The sequence below is a fragment of the Carettochelys insculpta genome, chromosome 9, assembly GCF_033958435.1.
Source record: "Carettochelys insculpta isolate YL-2023 chromosome 9, ASM3395843v1, whole genome shotgun sequence".
Taxonomy (NCBI): Eukaryota; Metazoa; Chordata; order Testudines; family Carettochelyidae; genus Carettochelys; species Carettochelys insculpta.
The window spans coordinates 18,306,310-18,332,412 of NC_134145.1; the positions used below are offsets into that span (position 1 = coordinate 18,306,310).

The 26,103-nt window shown below is 41.6% G+C and overlaps 1 protein-coding gene across 1 annotated transcript in view; it reads left to right on the plus strand.

The window, feature by feature from the left end:
- The window catches only part of CACHD1 (cache domain containing 1), a 199,094-nt gene that overhangs the window by 87,170 nt on the left and 85,821 nt on the right, over positions 1-26,103 (plus strand). Inside the window, exon 3 of the mRNA XM_075002823.1 lies at positions 14,842-14,990. Coding sequence (XP_074858924.1) covers positions 14,842-14,990 — 149 coding nt within the window. The remainder of the gene's footprint in view (positions 1-14,841; positions 14,991-26,103) is intronic.

The window sequence follows — 26,103 nt, forward strand, 5'->3', positions numbered from 1 at the left end:
CTTCACTTGCTCTTTTTTACTTGAGGAGAAAAAAAAAGGCACTAGTTTAAACGCCAGTCACAGATGCACACATTAATTCTAAGTAGATGTAAATAAATGTCCAAACATTGTAAGTAGTCTGATGAGTAGTTAATTGTCACAGAAGAAAAATAAGGCCCCAATAGAGTATAATTACTGTGGTTAACAGCTTCATATTTGAAGTGGACAGAAGAATAATTGAGCACTTTTGTTTTATTAAGAACTTGGCCTTTTAGTCCAAATGAATCACAAGTAATATAACAGGAGTTTTATGAGTAAGAGCAGTGCATCCAACCGAGCATCTTGAACAAATTCAATAAAATGTAAACAAATTAAGTTCATCTCTCTCTCTCTCTCACACACACACACACACACACACACACACAGACATACACACACACACAATGGTGTGTGTGTGTGTGAGAGAGAGAGAGATGAACTTAATTTGTTTACATTTTATTGTAAAATTATGGATTTTTAGGTTGTGGGTTTTTTTTTTTTTTGGTCAGCTGGTAACTTTCTGGAAGGACATCCAATTTTAAATAAATAAAAAGAACACCTTGTAAAGAATGATATCTAAAACACAGAAGGGAAAAACTATAGGTGTTGGCTTTAAAGACCAGCAATTAATACAGATGTCTTTGTGCACCACCAAGAGTGAATTTAAGTTTAAATTTTGGACATTTTATGTCCTCAAAATCCAGAATTACTTATATCTTAAAAGTAATCTATTCCAGGAATGTCATTGTGTGTGTCATTCTGATCACAGAATGTCTGAGTCCATTTGAACCAATGGTGAAAGCTACAAACATTGCTGAGAGCTGCTTTTGTTCAGAATATCACGAGGTTCAGTCATCTCTGGGATTATCATCTTCTTATTAAATTCTCACTCAGTTTTACTACTAGTGGAATATAACATTTTCTATGTTGAAATGAGTAAATATACATCAGCATAATTGTGGGGTATAGTGTCAGTGACTTCCTTGTTAAGAGCATTAGAATTGGAACTGAGATGTGCATTAAGAAAAAATTTAATATTACAGCCATCAAACTGAGAGGTAAGGTTAGAAGAAAAGTTTCTTCAAATGGATGATTTGAGTTGCATGTGACACAGACAATATTCTGTAGAGAGTAGATGGATTTGTAGTGAGAGAGTAGCACACCCACTCAAGATCGTCAGACATGACGGTTCCTGATAGTGCAGAGAATATAAATCTAGAATCCAAAGTCAAAGTTGCATAATGAGACAGTTCTGAGTGATGTTTTGTTAGATTTAAGATATGTCAGCCCAAGACTTTGATAGCTTGATGCAAGCAAATTGAAAGAAGAGTGAAGAGGATATAGTAGCTGAACTTTGGACTTACTCTTTATTACCCTCTCCCCACTTTTGTCATCCTCAACAGGTCAAACTTGAAACCTTCCTTCCTCCATAACTGTTGCTTAGTCTCTCTGCTTTTTTCTCTCTTAACTCAAAAACACCTGGACCAAAAAGTTTATAATAGCTGCCTCAGATTCGTCTGTCCCAGCTCTGTCATGGATCCCTTAGAGTCGGGCTTCTGGTCCCCCATGCCACTTATAATACTCCTTGACACCTCTACTGCTTTTGACGCTGTTGACCACAGCATTATTCATGGCAACTTGTCCTCTTTATCTTTTGTGACACCGTCCTCTCATAGTTCACCTCCTCCATCCCTTCGAAAAGCAGAGAGAAGTGCCAAGACACCTTATAGTCTAACAGATATTTTGGAGCATAAGCTTTCTTGGGCAAATACGCACTTCATCAGATCTTGGCCCATGAAAGCTTATGCTCCAAAATATCTGTTAGTCTATAAGGTGCCACAGGACTTCTCGTTGTTTTTGCGGATACAGACTAACACGGCTGCCCCTCTGATACTCCCATCCCTTGAGTTCACATAGTGCCTCCTTTTACTGAATCCATCTAATTTGCATGTATATGTATGAACCCTCCGTATTGCACTATCTGGTCACTTCCTGTTTAAAGCTAAAAATATTTTACTCCATCATTCTTCCTTCCTTTGCAGCTTCTCGTGTGGATTTAGATGGTCATGTTTTGTCTTTTTCCTTAAATTGGGGGAGAGTGAAGTCTGAGGGAGGAGTTTTGTATTTTTAATTCATACAGGGAGGTGAAAGGTATGGCTTTTCTGACAGTGTCCTCCTGTTCCTGAGTTACCCACAAATTCATCTCCTAGACCCTCTCTTCCTTTTCCTCTACAGCAGGAGTAGGGCTGGCCCATGGTCCGGATCCAGCCGATGACTAGTCTGGATCTGACACCTGAGGCTTGGGGCTTCCCTGTCCAGCATCTGGACAGCCCCAAGCTTTATGTACAAGAGTCAGGCAAACAGGGACCAGATCTTACTCCCGCTCTACCAGCTGGGGAAATAACCGCCCTGAGAAACACTGCCTGGAGAGGCTTTTTTCCCACTGCTCTGATTGGCCAGAATTGCAGCCAATCAGAGCAATAGAGGGTGGTTCTTGGGAGCTGAGGGGAACATGGACCCAGGTGTGCCCCTGGGGAGGAGCACCAGAAAAGTACATCCCATTGGCCAGACTCCATACCTGCAGCCTGCTCCTGCATCCCCTTCCAGTCCGGACCCTGACACCTGCAGCCTGCTCCTGCACCCCTCCTGTTCAGACCTGCCACCTAGAGTCTGATCCCTCGCCCCAGCCCACTCCTGTGCCATCCTCCTGCTCAAACCCTCCACCAGCAGCCCATTTCTGCACCCCCTCTTATCCAGGTCCCCTACCCCGGCCTGCTCCTCAGCCCTGCCTCCTGCCCAGAACCCACACCCCGCTTCCTAACAGGCCCCTTATTTTTGACTGATCCAGAGAAATGAGGGGGAGAGTCTTTTGTATGTTTTTCAGTCTGTGACCACAACAACGACGTTTTGTTTGCTTCTCACTTGTGTGGACACCAACTCATTTTTCTCTGGGTCAGCCGCACCCAACCCACAAAAGGTTCCCTGCTCCTGCTGGCATCTTATTTTAGGTAATTTATTCTGATCGTGTGACTTCAACTACCATTTCTATCCTGACCATTCACAAATCTGCCTCTTCATGCCAGCGAGGTAGCTAAGCAGTTAAAGCATTGGTCTTGTAAACCCAGGGTTGTGAGCTCAATTTTTCAGGAGGCCTTTCAAGGGTCTAGGGCAAGTTAGAGTAAAAAAAAAATTATAAAATAAAGAAAAACTATGTCAGAGCTGATCATATGTCTTGCTGTGAGTGTAGGAAGCTGGACTCGATGACCTCTCAAGGTCCCTTCCAGTTCCATGAGATACATATAGCTGCATGTTTGAATTTGTCTCCATCCATTCAGCCTCTGCTTCTCTGGCCTCACCATCAAATTACACGTAACCTGGCTAACGCACAGCTTCTTGCTGTCTCCCTCAAGACCTCCACTCCCTTCCCTTACTTTTGCACAGCTAGGGGGAAAATTAGCTAGAGGAGAGGATTAAGGATTGAATTGTAGATGAGTGCTAGTTTATCACTCTTATATTCTGGTGCCCCAGGAGCCTTGACAAAGGGGGATGGCACCTTGTCTCTGCTGTTCCTGTGGATAGTGATTGCCCAGCCAAGGTTTGAGACTGACATGGACTCATTTATGGACTGCTGTTGATTCTTCTGCCACAGCTGGGTAAAAGCAGGGAGATCTGTGGACCATGCAGTTCAGTTAAGATTCTTAATTAAATGCAGAACCCTCAAACGCTGAAGGAGTTCTTTGTGCTTTTCCCTCCATTGTGTAAATGTATTCCGTATGAGTTGCTGTTAAATAAGCAGGACCATATGAAAAGGCACTCAAGCTCGTCAGTAGGATTTTCCAAGACTTCGCTGCTGAAATCACTGACATGGGCGTCCCCTTTGATGCATATTACAGAAGTAGCATTTAGTAATTTTGCATGCAACAACTTATATCAGTCTGTTTGTGAGAAGGGTCAGGAAGTCTCACTGTTGTATAAAAAAGTTCGAATGGGAGAGGCAAACCCCACAGAGAATGGACAGATGATAGATTGGTGCGGAGCTAGTGTACTGAAACTGAGCCACTTCTCACTGGACAGGGAAAGATGGAATGAAATAGTGAGGGAGGCATCTGACGCCAATGGGCGCTGAACCCATGGTTGATGATGATGATGCCGCCAGAGTTACTATAGCACTAAGCTGCAGGGAAGGTGTTAGTGTGGATCTATAGGATACATAACAGCCTACGTAATATACGAGATCCCCTAGATGTGTTTGCCGTCTAACCTGTCATCAGATAGGATGTGATTAGCATTCCTAAATCCAACAGAGCATTAAGGAAAGATATCAGATACAGTTTGGCAAGGGAACATACAAAACAGATTCTGAGGAAGACATAATAAAATTGTCAGGTTGAAGCAAATACCCTCATTTTACTACTTTCAATCCAAACATTTTTCCACAACAGCAAATAATTGAAGTTGATGTATTTCCCTGCTAACATCCAAAAATTGTTTCTACTTTCTGCCCCTACTTAAGAAATTACACAAAACAATCGTGTCTCTAATGAGATTGGCTCTTTGAGCCATTTTGACTTCATACCTCTTTTAAAAATCAATTGTGTTTGTGCTTCGTTTTCCATGTTGCGTTCCAAACTCATTCACTGTGTAAGAATGCAGGACATGAAACTTTGTTCTAAACATCTCAGTAAAGGATTAAATCATGCATGACCCAACCAAAGTAAATTAGACACTGGGTGAAGCTCATGGACCTTGGGAAAATTAGTCTTAGGGATCAGATGTTCAGTTTACAGGCCAAGTTGGCTTGTTGGGGAACAAAAGGAACAAAACAACTCATGCACACAGCATAAAAATCCTAGAGAATCAGTTGCTGAAATCTTCTCCATTGACGTTTGAGATTATGGATGCCTTTGTAGCTGGGGTTCTTGTTCCATATTCAGATTGAAGGCTAGCAGTTCTGGCCCCTATATTTGTGAGTTCTTCATCCCTAATTGTCTTCCATTTACTCATTTTTTTCCTGCAGCTCTGTGGTTTTTATAACCCTGTACAGACTTGCAAGTCTTGCAGCGAGCCTGTTGAAATACTCTTCAGAGCTGCTCCAGGGCCAGCCTCTTTTGTTCCTTCCCTTGGCCAGCTGTCAGATAATTTAGTTAGGAATCCCCTTTCAAAATTCTCCAGAACTTCATTATCTAAGCTATGAGTAAGGATGACATGATGTATATACCTGTGTTTTTCCCCTCCTCCAATGTTGGGACCAGCAATCTTTTACAGACACCAGTCCCACAGAGCAGTCCCCTTCATCAGGGGAACTACAGGTTGAACCTTTCTGGTCTGACAAGATCTGTAATCTGGCATGATTTTAGTTAGCGGGATGACTACTTATCATGGGTGTGGCCAAGTTTCCCATTGTCCCATAAAATTTGTTTCCAGACACCAGTCCTGGCTTTCAGTGTTCTGTGCTGTTATTTAGTTCTAATTTACCCCTGAATGTCTTCTAAGAGCCCAGTAAGTACTGGAAGTGCGGTTAATGCTACGAGACAATATTGACATCTCATGATCCAGGAACTGCTTTAGTCCAGCACCATTCATGTCCCAGGGGTGCTGGATTAGAGAGGTTCAACCTGATGAAATCATGTTGCAAAAACATGTTAATAGCATTGAATAAATATCAAAGAGCTGTTTTGCCACCACACTAATTATACAAAAAATAAAGGATTTTTCATCACTTGAAGTATTTCTATCAAGACTAGATATTTTTGTCCTAGAAGTAGTGCTGGAGCTCAGCTAGAAGTTGGAGATGGTGCATAAATTTCTAGGTGATGTTGTATTTGACTGTGTTATGCAGGGGTCAAAGCCTAAGGCCAGAAGAGACCATCAGATCATCTGGCACGACCTGTACATCACAGGCCGCCAACACCACTTGCACACAAACCCAACAACCAGAAGCAGACATTTAGCTTATGTGCTAATACTTTGATTTCTTTCCTTTTTATTCCCAAGATTCCTTGTATAGACCTCTGAATTGTTGAGTAGCATTCCCGATTGATTTCCCTCTTGTTACTTTTCTGGACTTACTGTAATGTTTCATGTTGCCCCTATCATCTAGCCCTTCAACAAGGCCAACTTTTGCTTTGCTTACCTTTTCTTAAGTCTTTGTTCCACACTGGCAGAAACAAATTTTTGTACATTTTTGCAAAAATAGAGATGTCTGCGTGAGAAAGACAGAAAGCAGGAGAAGGCTTTGTTTTTTTTATTTTGTTAATCAGAAATTAGATTGGCAATTTAGTAACTGGTCTTGGGCAGCTTTTCTTTTGAATTAAGCCAATAGTGGAAGGAAAATAAGTGAGTTTCGGTAGACTTAGTTTAAACTATACTGTAGTCTTAAGTAGTTGCCTCATCCAATAATTATTCAGCCTCAGATATTCATAACTGATTTATCAGATAGCTAACGTGCTATCACTTAATTTCTTAAGATTGCTAGCACAAGGTCATCAGTGGAAATTGGTGGTGTTACCTTTTACTGTAAGTAAAAGCCTGGTGCCATTTTTGTTAAATATTTGTTTAAATGTTCTCTCCCCCTTACTTTTTAGTGTATCACCTTGTCTGTCCCAGTGTATTGGGTCAGGTTAGTATGTTCTGCAGATATTTGTCTAGATGGATGTATGCATAGCAGCAGCAGCAGCTCAACAAATGTCCAAAGAAGTACTTTTGAGGTCACTAAAAGCAAAAGGTGGTGGTGGTGGTATTTTTCTTTCAACTTGTAGCTAGCAAGAAAGTATTTTATGGGAGATCTCTTCCAAACCTTCACTTTGTAAAACGGTTTTTACACAAGATTTATAACAACATTGTTCCACAACAGAGACTGACCCAGCAGCACTACAATCATTGGTCTTCTGAGTCATCAGGGAAATATAGGGCTCAAAGGGATCTTGGGAGGCCATGAAGTTCAGCTGACTGCACTGGGGCAGGACTAAGCAAATCAGGACTATTCCTGACATATTTGTCCAACTTCTTCTGAAAGCCTTCCAGTGATGGGGGTTGCACAACCTCTCTTGAACTTATTCCAGTGCTCATGGTTATAAAGTTATTCTTATAGCTAGAAAGCTTCTCTTAATATCTTACCTAAATCTCCCTTGCTGCAGATTAAGCAGATTAGTTCTTGTTATAATTTTAGTGGAAGTGGAGAACATTTGATCACAGTCCTCTTTATAACAGCCTTTACCACATTTGAAGACAGACCGCAAGCACCCTGCCCCCCGAACCTTCTTTTCTCAAGACTCAACTTGCTCAGGTTTTTTTTAACCTTTCCTATAGGTCAGATTGTCTAAACATGTTATCTTTTTGTTGTAGTTACGCTCCTAAGTTCCCTCTAAGCTGGTGGTATCCAGCCAGTTCTATAGTGATCTAGCCACATTATTCTGAACATATAACTTATTGTACAAGCCAACTAACCACACTCAACTGTCCAAATAACTACATGAGCCTAGCGTGTTGGATGCCACAGCTCTAAGCTGTGCAGCCAGGTGGCTGTGCAGCTGCTTAACATACCATGTGCAGGGGCTCAGAGCAGCTGTACAGAGTGCCATCTCTCTCTGCAGGCCCCAATACAGAGCTGCTATGGCAGAAGTGCCTCTCCCCTGCCCCCATGCTGCTGCTGGGAGTAATCATTTCAAGCCTGCACCTTGAACCACTCATTCCTTTTCTTACCGCAGACCCTGCATTCCAGCCCTCTGCCTTAGCCCTGAACCCCTCCCATAACTCAGCCCCTCAGCACCATCCCTGCCAATCAGTGGAATTACTTTCGTTACATGAGACGTCCCTTCCACATTGGTGCACATATTGAAAGTCGTTCTGCGTATGGACATGGAAAAATTAGAGGGAGCGCAACATTGCTTTGAACACGCACCCTAGTTTTAATCCATTTTTCCAGAATTGTGGCACCCAGAAGTGGATACGTTACTCCCCCAGTGGCTTCACCAGTGCTGCACAGAATAGGACAACTACCTGCTGTGTCCTACATATTCACTTCAGTCAATACACTGCAGAATGGTATTAGCCTTTTTTGCAGCCGAATTGAACTGCCAACTCATGTTCAATCTATGATCCTCTGTTCTCACCAGATCCTCTTAATCAGCTTTGCCACCTGACCAGTTATTCCCCCTATTGTATTTGTGCATTTTATTTTTTCCTTCAAAATAAAGTAATATACAATTCTTTTTACTGAATTCCATCTTGCTAAATTCAGATTAATTTATCAAGGTTGTTTTGAACTTTCATACTGTCTTCCAAAGTGTTTGCTGACTCTCCCATCTTGGGGTCATCTTCAGATGTTACGTGCGTATTCTCCACTCCATTATCCAAATCGTAAATGAAAATTGTGTGTAAGACTACACTTGATATGCCCTCCTTTCCTGACAGGAAGCTATTGATACCTATTCTTTGAATACAGTCTTTCAACCAATTTGAGAGGGGTAGCCAAGTTAGTCTAGTCTGTATCTTCAAAAACAAGGAGAAGTCCTGTGGCACCTTATAGACGAACAGATATTTTGGAAAATAAGCTTTCGTAGGCAAACACCCACTTCACTAGCGAATGAGGAAGAAGGGTTCTTTCAAAAACTTTTTTTTCCTGAAGAAACCCCATCTACACAGCTGGTTTTGATTTTAGAAAAGTCTCTTCTGGAAGTGTGATCATGTGAGATTATGCAAATGAGGCGTGAGATTTGTAAATCAGTGCTTCATTTTCATTTTTGATCTCCCTTATTTTCATTCCTCCTCCAAAAGGGGAACACTGTGTAGACATGGCCAGTTTGTTTGGCCTTGATACACCTTTTTTTCTGTGGGAATCAAATGGGCACAGATGAAAAATGGTGCTATACATTTTTAGCTGTTTAGAGCACATCTGTTTCTTGAGACAGTAGTTCTGGTTTGTTCTGTTTTTGAAGCTGAAGATTGTAAACCTGACTAGTAGTGGCTGGTCTTGCCTCTTGTACTGTGACAGTTTTCCTTGATGCACGTGGGCTCTAGGCCTCTGTGAATTTTCTGTTTCACCCCACAGTGTCAGAAGATTGTTTGCAAATAGAAGCTTTCCATGTGATCTTCCACAACTCTGTTCTGTGCCTCAGCTGTGAAATGTGGGTGACAATACTTATCAACTAAAAGAGCTGTTGAGTAGCTTGGAAAACTGGGATGGGAATTTTTTAGGTCATTACAGGGGCTCTTTTGTATAATTGGCTTAATCTAATTCTTGACTCCCTCCCCCCCCTTCTGCCCCTCTGGTCTCTGATTTGCTCACCTTGATAATATTTTTCTGATGTCAACTTTGATTACTATTTTTGTGCCTTAAATATTGAGTCTGTTCTGGTAAGGTTATGATCTGAAGAAGTGGGTCTGTCTCACGAAAGCTCATCACCTAAAGTGCTACTGGACTGCATTTTTGTTTTGATAGTATATAGACTAGCATGGCTATCTCTCTGTTACTATTGGAAAACTGAGCATGAATCTTTAGAGATCATCTTATGGGAAGATTAGTTTGGAAATTGTATCAGCTTCTGGATGTAATCTTTGTTTGCTACGGAAAATTCTGTAGAAGGGTTTCTCAGACTTATAGGCTTTGGTGAAGATACAGAGGGATGGATGCTCAGAGGCTGTGGCTACTCTAGAGACTTCTGTCAACAGATGAGTCGCCCAGTACAGAAGAGGAGAAGCCTCGTACCCCCAAGGCTGAGAAGTCTCCTGCCACCACTGCAAGAAGGAAACGCAGAGTAGTGGTGGTTGGAGACTCTCTTTTGAGGGGGACGGAGGCACCCATCTGTCGCCCTGACATTTCGTCTCGGGAGGTATGCTGCCTGCCTGGGGCCCATATCCGAGATGTTACAGAGGCATTGTCGAGGATTGTCCGGCCCTCAGACTACTATCCCATGCTTCTCATCCATGTGGGCACTAATGATACTGTGAGGTGTAATGCTGAGCAGGTCAAGAGTGACTACAGGGCTCTGGGGGCACGGGTGAAGGGGTTTGGGGTGCAGGTGGTGTTCTCTTCAATCCTTCCTGTTGTGGGTAGGGGCCCGGGCAGAGACAGGTGCATCCTAGAGGTGAATGCCTGGCTGCGCGGATGGTGTCACCGGGAAGGCTTCGGTTTCTTCGACCACGGGATGCTATTTCAGGAAGGACTGCTAGGCAGAGATGGCGTTCACCTTTCGAGGAGGGGAAAGACTATATTCGAACACAGACTTGCTAACCTGGTGAGGAGGGCTTTAAACTAGGTTTGCCGGGGACAGGGGAGCAAAGCCCGCAGGTAAGTGGTGAACATGGAAACCTGGGAGATGGGTCGGAAGTAGGAGGGAGCATGGGCAACAATGTCAGAGTAAAAAGAGGGCCAGGAAAAAACTGGGGGGCAAGTTCAAATCAATATCTTAGATGCCTATATACCAATGCAAGAAGTATGGGTAATAAGCAGGAACTGGAAGTGCTAATAAATAAATACAACTATGATATCATTGGTATCACAGAAACTTGGTGGGATAATACACATGATTGGAATGTTGGGATTGAAGGCTACAGCCTGGTTAGGAAAGATAGACAGGGAAAAAAGGGGGGGAGGTGTTGCCTTATATATAAAAAATGTACACACTTGGACTGAGGTGGAGATGGACCTAGGAGATGGACGTGTTGAGAGTCTGTGGGTTAGTTTAAGAGGGGTAAAAAACAAGGGTGATGTCCTATTAGGAGTCTACTACAGGCCATCTAACCAGGTGGAAGAGGTGGATGATGCTTTTTTTAAGCAACTAACAAAATCATCCAGAGCCCAGGATTTGGTGGTGATGGGGGACTCTAACTATCCAGATATATGCTGGGACACTAATACAGCGGGGCACAGACTATCCAATAAGTTCTTAGACTGCATTGGAGACAATTTTTTATTCCAAAAAGTTGAAAAAGCCACCAGGGGAGAAACTGTTCTGGATTTGATTTTGACAAATAAGGAGGACTTGTTTGAGAATTTGAATGTGGGAGGCTGCTTGGGTGAAAGTGATCATGAAATCATAGAATTCACAATTCTAAGGATTGGTAGGAGGGAAAATAGCAAAATAGAGATGATGGATTTCAGGAAGGCAGATTTTGGTAAACTCAGAGAGCTGGTAGGTAAGATCCCATGGGAGGAAAAACTGAGGGGAAAAACAACTGAGGAGAGTTGGCAGTTTTTCAAAGAGACATTATTAAGGGCCCAAAAACAAGCTATTCCCCTATGTAGGAAAGATAGTAAATATGGGCAAAGACCGCCTTGGCTTAACAAGGAGATCCTGCATGATCTCAAACTAAAAAAGGAATCCTATAGAAAATGGAAACTGGGACAAATTACAAAGAATGAACACAGGCAAATAACACAGGAATGCAGGAGTAAAATTACAAGGGCTAAGGCACAAAATGAGCTCCAACTAGCTACAGGCATAAAGGGTAACAAAAAGGCCTTTTACAAATATATTAGAAACAAGAGGAAGACCAAGGACAGGGTAGGGCAATTGCTCAGTGAGGAGGGAGAAACAGTAATGGGGAACTTGGAAATGGCAGAGATGCTTAATGACTTCTTTGTTTCGGTCTTCACAGAGAAGTCTGAAGGAATGCCTGACAAAGAGAATGCTGGTGGAAAAGGGGTAGAGTTAGTTTTTGAAATAAAAAAAGAACAAGTTAAAAACCATTTGGAAAAATTAGATGTCTGCAAGTCGCCAGGGCCTGATGAAATGCATCCTAGAATCTTCAAGGAGCTGATAGAAGAGGTAGCTGAGCTGTTAGCTCTCATTTTTGGAAAGTCATGGGAGACAGGAGAGATTCCAGAAGACTGGAAGAGGGCAAATATAGTGCCCATCTACAAAAAGGGGAATAAGAACAACCCAGGAAATTACAGGCCAGTCAGCTTAACTTCTGTGCCAGGAAAGATAATGGAGCAGGTAGTTAAGGAAGTCATCTGCAAGCACTTGGAAGGTAGTAAAGTGATAGGGAACAGCCAGCATGGTTTTGTAAAAAACAAATCATGTCAAACCAACCTGATAGCTTTTTTTGACACGATAACGAGACTCGTAGATAAGGGAGAAGCAGTGGATGTGGTATACCTAGACTTTAGTAAAGCATTTGATACAGTCTCGCATAATATTCTTATCGACAAACTAGGCAAGTCCAACTTAAATCACGCTGCAATAAGGTGGGTGCATAACTGGCTGGCTAATCGTACCCAGAGAGTAGTTGTTAATGGTGCTCAATCCAGCTGGAAAAGTGTAACAAGTGGGGTTCCACAGGGGTCTGTTTTGGGACCAGTTCTGTTCAATATCTTCATTAATGATTTGGATATTGGCATAGAAAGTACGCTTATTAAGTTTGCAGATGATACCAAGCTGGGAGGGGTTGCAACTACTTTGGAGGATAGGGTCATAATTCAGAATGATCTAGATAAATTAGAGAAATGGTCTGAAGTAAACAAGATGAAGTTTAATAAAGATAAATGTAAGGTGCTCCACTCTAGGAAGGAATAATCTGTTTCACACATACAGAATGGGAAAAGACTGTCTAGGAAGGAGTACAGCAGAAAGGGATCTAGGGGTTCTAGTAGATCACAAGTTAAATATGAGTCAACAGTGTGATGCTGTTGCAAAAAAAGCAAACATGATTCTGGGATGCATTAGCAGGTGTGTTGTGAACAAGACACGAGAAATCATTCTACCGCTCTACTCTGCGCTGGTTAGACCTCAGCTGGAATATTGTGTCCAGTTCTGGGCACCCCAGTTCAAGAAAGATGTGGAGAAATTAGAGAAGGTCCAGAGGAGAGCAACTAGAATGATAAAAGGTCTGGAGAACATGACTTAGGAAGAAAGGCTGAAAGAATTGGGCTTGTTTAGCTTGGAAAAAAGAAGATTGAGGGGGCACATGATAGCGGTTTTCAGATATCTTAAAGGGTGTCATAAGGAGGAGGGAGAAAACTTGTTCTTCTTGGCCTCTGAGGACAGAACAAGAGGCAATGGACTTGAACTGCAGCAAGGGAAGTTTAGGTTGGACATTAGGAAAAAGTTCCTAACTGTCAGGGTGGTCAAGTACTGGAATAAGTTGCCAAGGGAGGTTGTGGAATCTCCCTCGCTGGAGATATTTAAGAACAGATTAGATAGATGTCTATCAGGGATGGTGTAGATAGTGGTCGGTCCTGCCGTCGGGGCAGGGGACTGGACTCGATGGCCTCTCGAGGCCCCTTCCGGTCCTAGTGTTCTATGATTCTATGAAATGCAGTGCAGACACTTCTGTCAACAGAGAGGGCTTCCGATTAACCGGGAAGCCCTGTTTGCAGAGCTTCCAGTCAGCTGTTCTGTTGACAGAAGGAAGGCAGTCTGGCTGCTCTCTCTTGACAGTCTCCTTTTGTGTGTAGATGCACACTGTCGACAGAGGTTTTGTTGACACAACTCTGTCGACAGATGCTTCTGGTGTAGATGTAGCCATGGGGACGTGGGGCTTATTTGTAGTTGAACTGCTAATGTAAAAAAGCAAATTCTATTATAAAAATTGTCTACATACAATATTCAGGTAACGAAAATCTTTAACAAGGTTTAATTTAAATAAGGGTTATGTAAGTTATTTTTCTGCACTTTCATTTTAATTTTCTTGTTGTTCATCCATCATCCATTTTATCAAACCTCTCTGCTCCCCATAATTTTTAGTATTGAATGAAATGCCTCACCACCGCCATTCATTTGACCAAATTGGAGTGAAAAGTGTTACGCAAATGGTATTGAAATATGCTATTTCAGAAATTTTGGTGTGTATACTTTGTAGGAGGGTGACTTGTTTCAGTGTTATATTTAATATGCTGATGAATATGATTAATCAAAAAAGAAAATTGGCCTGAAAATAGAAAAGAGGAGAACTTAACTCAGCTACTTAATAGCTGACAGTTGAAAGTAGTCCTCTGGTGTAGTAGTAATAAATCATTCTACAAAACCAATTAGATATAATTCTACAAGGCATTTCATTTGAACAGTATTCTGTTAAAAACTAAGTTCCTTGGAGGCCTCTAATTGAGCTGTGGTATTTGATGGAACAATGGCGACAAAGTCATTGCTGTTATCAATGTGTGCCTTATTGTTCATGTAAGAATGTGAATCATGATGAAATTTTCTGTTGGTAATAGTTAGGAAAGACATTTGTCAGACTGGAGATCTGAACTGACCAATGGCTTTTCTCAGTGTACGCATTTACTACAGGTTGAACCTCTCTAATCTGGAACTCTCTCATCCGGCAACATCCATAATAACTTTAGTTAGCTGGCGACCATTTGTCATGGGTGTACCCGTAATCCTGTAAAGTTAATTTCCAGCCACCAGTCCTGGCTCTCTCTGTTATTTAGCTGTAATTTACTCCTAAATATCTTCTAAGAGCCCAGTAAGTAGCAGAAGTGTAGGTAATACTGCTAGATAATACCTTCTGTGGTCCAGCAAATTCTCTCATCCACCTTGGTCTGGTCCTGAGGGTGCCAGATAGAGAGGTTCAGCCTGTATTTTGTGATGTACGGTTCAACTGGAGCTAAATTTGCACGGCTGAAAAATGAGAAATTTTGGAGTATTGGTTTCAAGACAGTAAATATATTTTAGCATTTTGTATGTGTTGTTTTGTATGGCCGTGTTATGCCTCACAAGTGGCATAGTGAAAATTAAGTGATAGGTTGCATACAGTCTGGCATTTTTTACTTTAACATGTGCACTTTGTTTTTTTTTTTTCTTTAAACACAAATTCATTAGCATGGTAGAAGATAGTGCAAAGATTCTTTTATTTAATTTTAAATATTTTTGTTTTCAGCTAGCAAAAAAAATTCGGGAGAAATTTAACCGTTACTTGGATGTGGTGAATCGCAACAAGCAGGTAGTGGAAGCTTCATATACTGCTCATCTGACATCACCATTGACTGCAATCCAAGACTGCTGTACTATCCCACCATCTATGATGGAGTAAGTCTTTAATCTAAGATTATTTAAGATTCCAGTTAAGTTATGCAAAAGGAAGGGCTGATAGTTCAGGATTAAAGTGTTGGCAATAAGGTCTGTGGTGTCTGTCAAGCTTGTGGCCAGTGGAAAATGGCAAGACAGTCGTCCTGCTCCTGCTCTTAGCAGTATTGTAAGGCCAAAGTGTGCCGTTGTTAGTTACATTGAATAGTCCCTTACTTTGTGAGTAGACCCATTTATTTCAAAGGGATTCATTGTGGCATACAATACTCTGCAGTGTACCTGTAGTTAAGTAATTTGTGATAATATGGCAGTTCTGGTTTTTCTGTGTAATCTTTTTCTCTGTAATATGTCATTGTCTGATTTATTTTCAGGTCCCATCTTTTCTAATTTTAGCAGTTGCCAGTAATGAAAAAAGTCATTTTGGGGTTGCAATAAAATACACCAGCGAGAGCTTAACCCAGAGTTCTTAGATTTTGAAATCCAGACTGGATTAAATAGACCTTTAGGCAGAGAAAGATATGTTGCATTAATATGTGTTAAAAGCAATTTGTTCAAACTGTGTTATTAGAAGCATCTGCCCCTAATAACAATGTGTCCAGCTATGTAGAGGTATCATGTTAAAATGTGTTTAATTCAGGAAGGGATATATAGTAATAAAATGTAATTATTCCCCATGTTCAGATGTCCACACGCAGCTATAATCTAGAGATATCTGATGGTTTCAGGTGTGATGGAAAACGTGAACTGGTTTGTTTGTATTTATTTGAGCAGGAATACAGGCCCCCGACCTCAACATGTGTATGTCCCAGATGGCTACACATAAGTTTTTACATTACAATACTGTTCAGTAGTCTTGTAAAGCAAATTTGGTGGTCTTAATCCAGTTCCATATCAAAATACTAATTCAACTAGTTCTCCATATTTTGTCAGTCTCCACAAAGAGACCAAGGATTAGAATAGTATGGAAAACTGAGCTGTCTTCTCATCTCTTGGAAATGGGTCCATCAAGCAACAGCACTGTAGTTCACAGGGAGAGGAGAGAAGAGAGGGAGCATGGTGATGATGTGATGAAACTTGTAAGCCTATTTACTGTGTTGCGTAGCCTTTGTTAATTATCTGAGGGCTTCAGTTCCCAGTGCTATCTTGGCACATTTCATAGTCTCTAAATTTACTTCACCTTTGTCCTCACAAAATGTTAGCCTAGAAGTAGCTTGGAACCTCAAATCTATAACATTGAAAAATGTTTACATACTTCATTACAGATGAATCCAAATTACAAAGCCCTCATAGCAAGTGATTTAAAAAGTAAATACCAAAAAAATCATAGAGGCAGGTGAGCATATTCTATGTCAAGGACATCTCCTAAAGGCTCAACGATAGGCACTCTGATACTTAAGTGAGCAGAATAATACCACACCAGTTAAGCTGTTCCCAGTTGGTTGACTGCTCTTGTTTGAAAGGGTCACCAACTAATTCTATGGAGAGTCAAACTGAATGTGTAATTGTGATCTTAGGGCCAGGACTACTGTGCATAACCGTGCAACTACCCTAAGTCCACAGCAGATCTCCCACAGGTATCAATGAAAGTTGTACAAAGAAAAAAACAGTAAAGCATTGCCTTTTATAGAACCAAAAGTTGTTTTCATCAGTATTAGTATATTAACCGCCTTTTTGTCACATTAGTTATTATTCACTGGGAGAATATCTTTACTTTCATGAACATTGATTTCTGCCCTGTATTTCTCTTCCTTTTTCTCTCCCCCTTTTCTGACTTTGTCTGCCCTCTTCCTTTCTTTATCCTTAATTTCTCACCAGGCAGCAACTCCCAATTCTATTTTATGAGCACTGGTCGTCTTTTTTTACCTAATCTATTAAAGTGATCAGCAAAGGAACAATTAACATCGACATTTAAGATGGCGGGTTTGAGTTGAGAGTTAACACTCCAGTGTAATGAACAGCGAGGTGAGAGAGCTCACAGCTGTGAGAGACATTTGTTTCAGACTGTCTATTTGAAGAATCAGAAACACAGCTACCTCCATTATGAAATGTGCTGTCGACCTATAAGCTCATAAGAGATGAGGATTCTATTTCTGTGCTCTGCAAAAACAGGACATGTTTTATGAAGAGCTCAGAATTAGACTATTTTCTCTGTCAAAGAAAAGCTTTACATTGAAAAGCTTTGCTTTGTGTGCTAAGCTACATCCATTTCTTCTCTTGTATGTGTCTAGATTTTATTTAAGTTCTTTTATTTTTGCAGAAAACCAAAAAAGAAAAATGTAGGGTTATTGATTAATCACTCACTCATGCAATTAACTAAAAAATTAATTGCTATTAAAATTAATTGCACTTTTAATTTCACTATTAAACAATGGACTACCAACTGGAATTCATTAAATATTTTGGATGTTTTTCCACATTTTCAAATACAGGTTGAATTGCTCTAGTCCAGCACTCTCTGATCCAGCAGCGTCTATGGTCAAGCATGATTTTAGTTATCCAGATGTCCACTTATCCTGGGTGTGGCCAAGCTTCCTGTGGTCTCATAAAGTTTGTTTTCAGCCACCAGTCCTGGCTCTCAGGGTTCTGTGCTGTTATTTAGCTGTAATTTACCCCAAATGTCTTTTAAGAGCCCAGTAAGCAGTGGAAATGTTGGTAATGCTGCTAGACCAGGGGTGCCCAACTCTTTTTTCATCAGGGGTTGCATGGCAATTTTCTACATGCCCTGGGAACTGAATACAAGATACCCTGCCCCCAGGCTTAACTGCCACCCCCAGACTTACACACACACCCCACCCTGCAGCCAGGCACCCTACACTCCCCCCCGCCCCCCATGACTCATTGGAGCCACCCTGCTGGAGCCCTGAGAGCTCCATGCCGTGCCTAGCCCCAAGAGCGACGCCACCCCACATCCAGCCCCGAGAGCCGCTCCGCTCCTCACCCAGCCCCAAGAACCCCTAGACTAGCATGTCCGCGTTTTAAAAATGGTGCCACAGCCAGTTCCACAGGCCAAATCAAAAGGCTCCACAGGATGGATTCTGGCCTGTGGGCCACGTGTTGGACTCCTCTGTGCTACACAATATTGACCTCTCATGATTCAGCAAGTTCGGAGGCTTGGCACTGTCAGGTCCCCAGGGTGACAAGGGTCACTGTATTTGAACTTTCAAAAAAAAAAAAGAATACCCCTGAGAGGGAGTGCAACTGTATCAGTATCTACCAACCCATGTTGTAGTAATGTCTTATATACTATACTGTAGTAAACACATTAATGTAATGTGAGTTGGTGGATACTGAGGGGTGTCCTCTCTTTTGAAAGTTCACATATGATAACCCTAAGGGTGCCGGACTAGAGAGATTCTACCTATATATTAATTTCAGTTGCTGCTCAGACTATAATGTGCATAGTGCTCACTTTATTATTATTACAAATATTTGCACTGTAAAAATGATAAATAAAATAAATATTATTTTTCAGTTTACCTCCCTCAAGTACTTCAATGCAATCTCTTTATTGTGAAAGTGAAATTTACAAATGTGGGGTTAGTTTTTTTTTTTTTTTTTTGCGTATATAATTACACTTAAAAAGCGAAACAATGTAAAACGTTAAAGCCGAGAGGTCTACACTTTACTATGTCTAGTTCAGACAATTGCTGAGAGAAGCAAGTTTGTTTACATTTATGGGAGGCGATCCTGCCCACTTCTTTTTTACAGTATCACCTGACAGTGAGAACAGGCATTCACATGGCACTTCATGCTTCAACTACCATTCCAGAATACGTGCTTCCATTCTCACCGTGCTCATTTAAAAAAAAATGCATTAATTGTGAAACTGTTGGCAGTTTTAGCATATTTGGGCCATCTCAAAAAATTGTGAAGCCTTGGGTGGACTGTTCGTTTTTTAATTTTGGATAGACTCAGTAGAGGTGTGAGAAGACTCAGGGCTTGTCTGCAAAGTGGGGTAGTTTGTAACTACTAAAGCGTGCCTACATGTTGCACTGAGGATTAATAGATCTGTGTGGCCCTTAGCTGCTATGCACTAAAGTTACCTAGTGTGCTTTGTAACGTGGAACTGTTAGTAGAAGGTTAAAGCGCACTATGGAACTTTTATTGCTGCCTAGCGGGGTCTATGTAGACCAATTAATGTGCTACATATTAATTTACTATAGAAATCTCCACAGCCACTGCCATTGGGGCTGTACCACCCCAGCTAGGAGATGCGGCTGAGGGTGGTACAGCCACATGATCAGGAGGAGCTGCCGGTGCAGGGTGCTGGTTCCTGCGAGTGATTGCATGGTGCTGCCAACCTCCTTTGATTGACACCAACAATCTCCTTTGGCCACAGCATCTCTTGAGAGTAGAGCGCTGCAGTTCTGCAGATAGAAATGTCTATCTGCGTATTCTCCATCCAAGGGTAGACACTTGTAGTCACACAGGGCCCTAGGGACCACACACCTGTACATGCATGTGTGGTGTGGACCAGTCCTCATATTCATGATAGGCAAAGGTTACCCACTTTTGTTAGTGACACTTTTCTTCAGTGCTTAAAGCCACTGTAAGCTTTAGTGTTAAAATCCAAGCACTCTTTCTAGTCCCACATTAATGTGCATATTTTGTTCTCCTAGGGTGATAGAAATTGTTGTTGGGATTAAATAAGATGAAACTCTTACATTGTTGTATGTGCTTCTTGACTGGTTTTATTTAGTTTTTAGGGGGTGTTTTGTGCTGAGAAGTAGCTTGACCATTTGTGTCATGAAGAATTGTTCTTTCCCTTCTGCCCTGTAAGGGGTTGTGAATTGTGTTACAACTGACCAGTTTTTCTGGAATCTTTCTAAACGTGCTTGATGTAATGAGAGCAGGTGTGGCTCCTACTTTGCCAAGAAGCTTCTTTTTCTTTCCAGTATCTGCTTCGAATAAAAATTATATTGAATGCCGATTACCCAGAGGGAGCTTCTGGCTCAGTTCTTTGAGATTGATTTCAAACCTTCTTGTTCCAGTAAACTTGTTTCGTATGGTCTGCCCTCGCTAAATTTTAGAACAGCCACTGTGGCAAAACTTACATACTTCAAGTGTTTCAGGTTACTGCAGTGTGCTCTGATCTTCTCATTGTCCTTCTGTCTGACTCCTTGTTTATTGGTGGTGCCTTTAGGTACTGAATATGTCTGGGTTGGTTAGAAGTATATAGAAGGGTAATTACTGTATTTGCCAGTTTTAGTTGCCGTGTGAGGTTCTGTAACAGCATAAACACATCACCTGCACACTATACATACTCCTGTGCAGTACATGTCATTTATTTTTACGACACCAAGCCATCAGAACTCCTTACAGAAGGGATATCGCACCATTTAATAATTCACTATTTGTCCCTGTGCGGTGGTAAAGACAATCACTTAACCCAGGCCTCTTGACTAATGTACAGGAACTTGAAATAAATCAAATTAATGGCTCAAATTATTACCAGACACACACACAAACTACAGCCATTTAAGTTCTGGGTGTAATCAGAAGCCGAACTATTATCATTTATTTTTGTAGTTGATCTTCTGTATATTTCTTCTCCAAACATTTTTAAATTCATTACAGTAAGCCCTCGATTTAACGGACCCCAATATAATGGACACTGCCTGCCTGCCCTTCGGCCCCTCCTAAATAAATGCTGGAGACTCACCAGAGCTGCTGCTGGGGCTGGAGGAGCTGCCAGAGTGGCTGGGACCAGAGGAGCTTGGTGGGAGGGCTGGGAGCATGATGGCATTCAGCCACTGTTGCCTGCAATGGCTCTGAGCAGCAGCCCTGGTGTCAGAAGCTGCTGCCCGCTGGCAGGCTGGGGGCGGAACACTCTACCTTCGCACGGGCAGCTCAGAGCCAGGGGTTAGAAGAGCCACAGCACTGAGAGCTGCAGGAGATGGAAGGAGCCAGGCCAGCATTCAGCTCCTCTCCTGGTAATTGGGAGAGGAGGATGGAGGTGTGAGGGGAAGAATGGGGCAGGAGAGGGAAAGGGAGGAGGGGCAGAGGACTGGAGTGAGTGATGGGCTGGGAAACTCAATGCAGCATCATACAGTACAACCATTCAGATATAACGGACCTGCAGTATTAACAGACACCCTTTTCCCTCATTAGTCCGTTAAATTATGGGTTTACTGCCCTATAGAATTTTTCAAACATCTTATGGAAAAGTGGAGTGAAGTGTTGGTGGCAAGTTATTACGTAAAAAGCTAATTAACGGAATAGGGTTGGGGTTTTTTTGTGTCTTTGTGCATGGAAAAGAGAGGGTGTTATTTTGACCAAGATGATTAAAGTGTAACTGTTTGTTGTTATACAGCTTAGCAATCTGAGCATCAGTTTACATGTAAAAGGTATACATTGCTATGTTGCTTTAAAATGAATGCAGAGGCAAGCATCCAGCAATCAGGCAGTAAAAATAAACCAATAAAAAGGAACTAAACCTATAAAATTGGATATTCAACGAAAAATAAGCTTGACATTTTAGTCTCCACTTCAAGTAGAGAGGGATGATAGTGAGAACAATCTGAAGTTTATTACCATTATGTAGCACTGGAGATAAAGTTCATATCATGCAAAGTCCAAATGCAAAACCTTTATAACAGTGTTGGAGGAAGTTTTAATATGAAAAGTTGGTTTTATTCATTCTTGTTAAATCATGCCTCTGTGTAATGTTAAAGATGCCTAGAATTGCTCTGATATAGGATTCATTGGAAAACTGCTACAAACTGCTTTTTAAGACATGAATAAGTAGTATTTTTAATTTATATTTTATTGAATTTGCAATATAAATTGGAAAATAAATGTCTCATCTAACCCCACCACCCACTCTGTTCCAAGTGCAGCTGGGAGCTGTTTACGTTTAGCAGCAGCAGCCAGGCTAATACACAGCTGACATAATGTACCAGGATCATGGAAAGATAGTATGACAAAATTCAAAATATTATTTGTTGGGTAACTGCTGCTGTCATGTCAGAATTGGGAACACACCACACTCTTTCTTAATCTTGGAGCTGTAAGTCTATGCTGTTCTATTCCGCATAGGTTCAAAACAAAAAGCAGTCAAGTACCACACTCAATACTGTAGTATTAGACTGCTTTCCAGTAGTGCAGTAAGCAACGTAACTGATGTGTTGGCATGTGTTTGTTCACTCATCCTCTCCCTAGGGCAGGGGTCAGCAACCAAAAGTTCAAGAAGAGCCATTTTTTTTCGAATTCAGGAAAAAAATCAATAATCCAAGAGCCGCAATACACATGAATATGAGACAGTCCTTAATAAATAACATCAAACCATACTTTTTATAACCCCTGTTTTAAGAACAGCGCACACATATCCCCCAATGCTGTGCACATTTTAAGGGGGAGTTATGCAAAGTTTCAAGATCACGTAGCGTTTGCTATTTAGATATGAGTTGTTCGTTATTCAGCCGTTTAGATGTTCACCAAAATATCAAAAAACAATCAGGAGAGGTTTTTTGACTTTGCAGTTGTAGCATCGGGAGCCACCAAGAAGGCCTGAAAGAGCCCCAGGTTGCAGACCCCTGCCCTGGGGGAAGTGTGTGTAGAGGAATGTTTTTGTTTTGTTTATGCTCTCTCTCTCTCTCTCTCACACACACACAAATTCACGCTCTCTTGCTCCCTTTCCAAGTCCTGTCACCAAGGCAGAGCAATAAGTGGCTGTCAAGCTGTTTTGGCACCAACTTCTCCATAGGCTTTAATTCAGCAAAGAGTCTTGGCATAGCTAAAATGCATCCCTATGTTGCCAAGTATGTTCCGATGTTAGTGGGATTTAGTCACATGAAATTAAATACATAGCAAAGTTTGCTATATAGAGGTGAACTCCTGAATTAGTCACAAATCATAGTATCATTTTCTCCAGTATATGTGTTTCTCTGTTCCAGCTGCTTGCATTCAGCACAGTATAAGTACAGAAGAAAATAGCTGTATGTGACAGGGGTAGTGCTGGTGGTGAAAAGGTTATGCAGGTGCATCCCATGCAGACCACTGTTTCTGTGGTGAAGTGACTCATACAGTACAGTAAACTCATTCATATCTGCCATTCTATCATCTGGAACTCTCAAACAACTGGCATTTTAATCATAAGTAAATTTTAGTTACATTTTCTGTACGTATGGTATAGTGAAAGTAAATATAGATAACTACTGCAAATACACTAAGTTTACAATGCACGCTACTACTGTTGTTGGTAAATAAAGTACACTGTATACATTTTTGTTTGTTTATTAATAGCTAATCTTGTTTTTCTTTAGTACTCTGCATTGCTAGGTGTACCTCTCTATTATCCATTTGAATATCCAGCAACCTCCTGGTCACTGGGCTGATGGATATGAAAGAAACAAAGCAGCAGAAAGAGTGAAAGACATGAAAGAGTTCACTGTATTCAAGGGCCACAGAAATTTACAGTGGGACATTTCTAGGCATCTTTCCAAGACTCAGGTACATCAGGCTTCATTCGATTATCTGAGCAGGGTCTCTGCCTCCACAGTCTGGTAGCTCTCAAGACATGAGGTTTTGCATGTCCTAGTCTGGGCCCTTTGGGTGGTAAGTCTCTTAGGTTAGCTTCAAAGCCTAGCATGTCTCTTGCATCTGAACTCTTGGGGAGATGGTCTGTTTCTCAAAGACAGAGTAATATCCTGCAGATTGTTACAAGTCTGCTTTCTCTTCTCTCAAAGAAACACAGTGTGAAGGAAGGAGCCAACTGTGCCTCCGAGAGGACTGCTCTCTCAAAGGAACTTTAAAAGCCAAATTCCCTGTAGTAGGTTGCCATAATGAGGAAATGATTTTCCTCATTAAGCAAGTTAGCAAAGAATCAGACATTCCCCTGAGTTTGGGAGAGGATCCATTTCTTTCCTAGAGATTTTCCAACATCCTAAAGTATTCCTTCTACAGCTGGACCCTTCTACAGGTGGAACCTCTCTAGTCTGGAACTCTCTGGTCTGGTGGTCCAGCATGATTGTAGTTAGCTAGATGTCCAATTATGATGGGTGTGGCCAAGTTTCCTGTCACCACATAAAATTTGTTTACAGCCACCAGTCCTGGCTCTCTGTTCTATGCCAAGGATGAGCAAACTTTTTACATTGGGCCCCACTTTTCATCCCTGCAGTTAGCGGCCCCCCCCCCCCCCCGCCCGTCTACTGTAATCCAAACCAATGAAAATTTTGGTTAAGGTTATATGGGGGGGCGGGAACCGTTTCAGCACGTGTAAGAAAAGAAGTCTGCAGAATACAAAAACTATTTATTGGAGTATATAACTGTGAATGCACATACTGAAAAACAGTAACATGTTTCAGCATTTTTAATGAGATGGCTGAGTCCGAGACCCAGCAGCCAGTCATGCTTCCCCTCTTACGAAACTTCACACTCCAAAGGGTGTGGATCAGTGGTTATGACTCTGTCTTGCTGGCGGGGAGGTGTGGGAGGGGAAAGTCATTTTATCACTTCCTGCTCAACGGAACTCCTGAAAGTCTCTTTTCTGCAGCTGATAGGAAGCAAGATTGAAGTCTTTTTCTGAAGGAGTATGCCCATGGTGAGAGAAAGCAAGTGCTTAGCTCCCTTGCCCATCTTCCATTACAACTGTTTGTGGTTGTCTCATGTAACTCGCGCAGCTCCTCGGTATGGTCAGTACACTGTGTAGTGAAACTTAAGACCACTCACACAGAGAGAGGCTGAGTCTCCTCTACAGCCTTAGCTGAGAGTCAGCTGGCATTTGGCTCAAGCGGTAGAGGCTCCTGCACTAACCTCTAGAGGTCCCAGATTTGATTCTGCCTGTTGGTTTTACACTGGCAGAGCAGAAGAGGGCTAATGTCAGACAAGTGCTTGCAAGCCATCAGCTTAGTACAGAAGTAGAAGGCACGAAAACATGGCATTGGCCAAGGCAGTTCATTGGTAACAAAGTATATCAGTGTATATAAGGAGATCAGAATTACAGATCTGAGTTTGTTCCCTGTTCCAGGGCTTTAAAAAAACTGGAAACACAGCCTGCCTGCACCCTGAGCCCTTGCTAGAGAGAGCACATGTCACTATTGCAACCAACCAGAAAAATGTTGCTGGGAGGCAGGTAAAGTGTGCCCATCCCTTCTCAGCTAGAGGGAGAGCGAGCCTGCTGTAGTGCTGAGAAGACGGAGAAGGGAAAATAGTATGAATCTTTTAATCTCATAACATCCCCTTGGAAAAATTAAGCTTAGGTTTCCACATTAAAGGAGCCTGAATAAGCCATGAAAAGCAGATGTCATGCAGGCTCCAGTTACTTCATGATTCAATTGCTTACTTTTACAAAAAACATTTGTTTAATTGAATTGCTTTGCTCCTTAACTTAATAAACCCCCACATTGCATCAGACTATCATCCATTTCTAATGGATTCCTCTCCCAAGGAGCGTTGCCCATTTATCCGTGCACTGATTTGGCAACCACACTTTAATATCACTTCAGCTACTAGTAAATCCCTTCTTGTAGGACCTAGGCAAGAGCTTACATGTGAGTTTCTTCCAGAGCAGCATACTACTGTACCCGAAATGGGCTCTAAGAGATTGTAAACTAAACAGGGGAGCTAAGTTAGACATGAAGTGCTGTCAAATGCGCCAAGTAAATGAACTGTAAAAAGGGAGAGATGATTTTTCCCCCTTAACTTAAGGTAAGATCTGCCGTTCTTTGCACATAGATTTACTGCAATGGACACATAGAACAACACTGAAGTCAGTAGGGCTTCAGACAGGTGTAGAGAGGCACTCACATGCAATGAACTTAGACATTGGGGCCCAGCAGATTCTATTATACTTAGTATTTTTCAGTTGACATCCTTTAAATATTAGTGAAAATGTGTCTCCTTGTGACATGCTGTCTTAGGTTTTAGAGCTGTGTGTTTTGTAGTCATTTCTGCATACGTTGAATTTAAAATCCTGACCCCGGAATGATTTTGGTTGCCTTCTGCTGTAGTTGTGTATTGAAAACAACTAGAATGGAGTGTGTATTCTAAATGAAGTCCCACTATGGATTGTTAACAACAAGAAGTCCGGTGGCATCTTATAGACTAACAGATATTTTGGAGCATAAGCTTTCGTGGGCAAAGACCTGCTTCATCAGATTCATGAATCACTCATGCA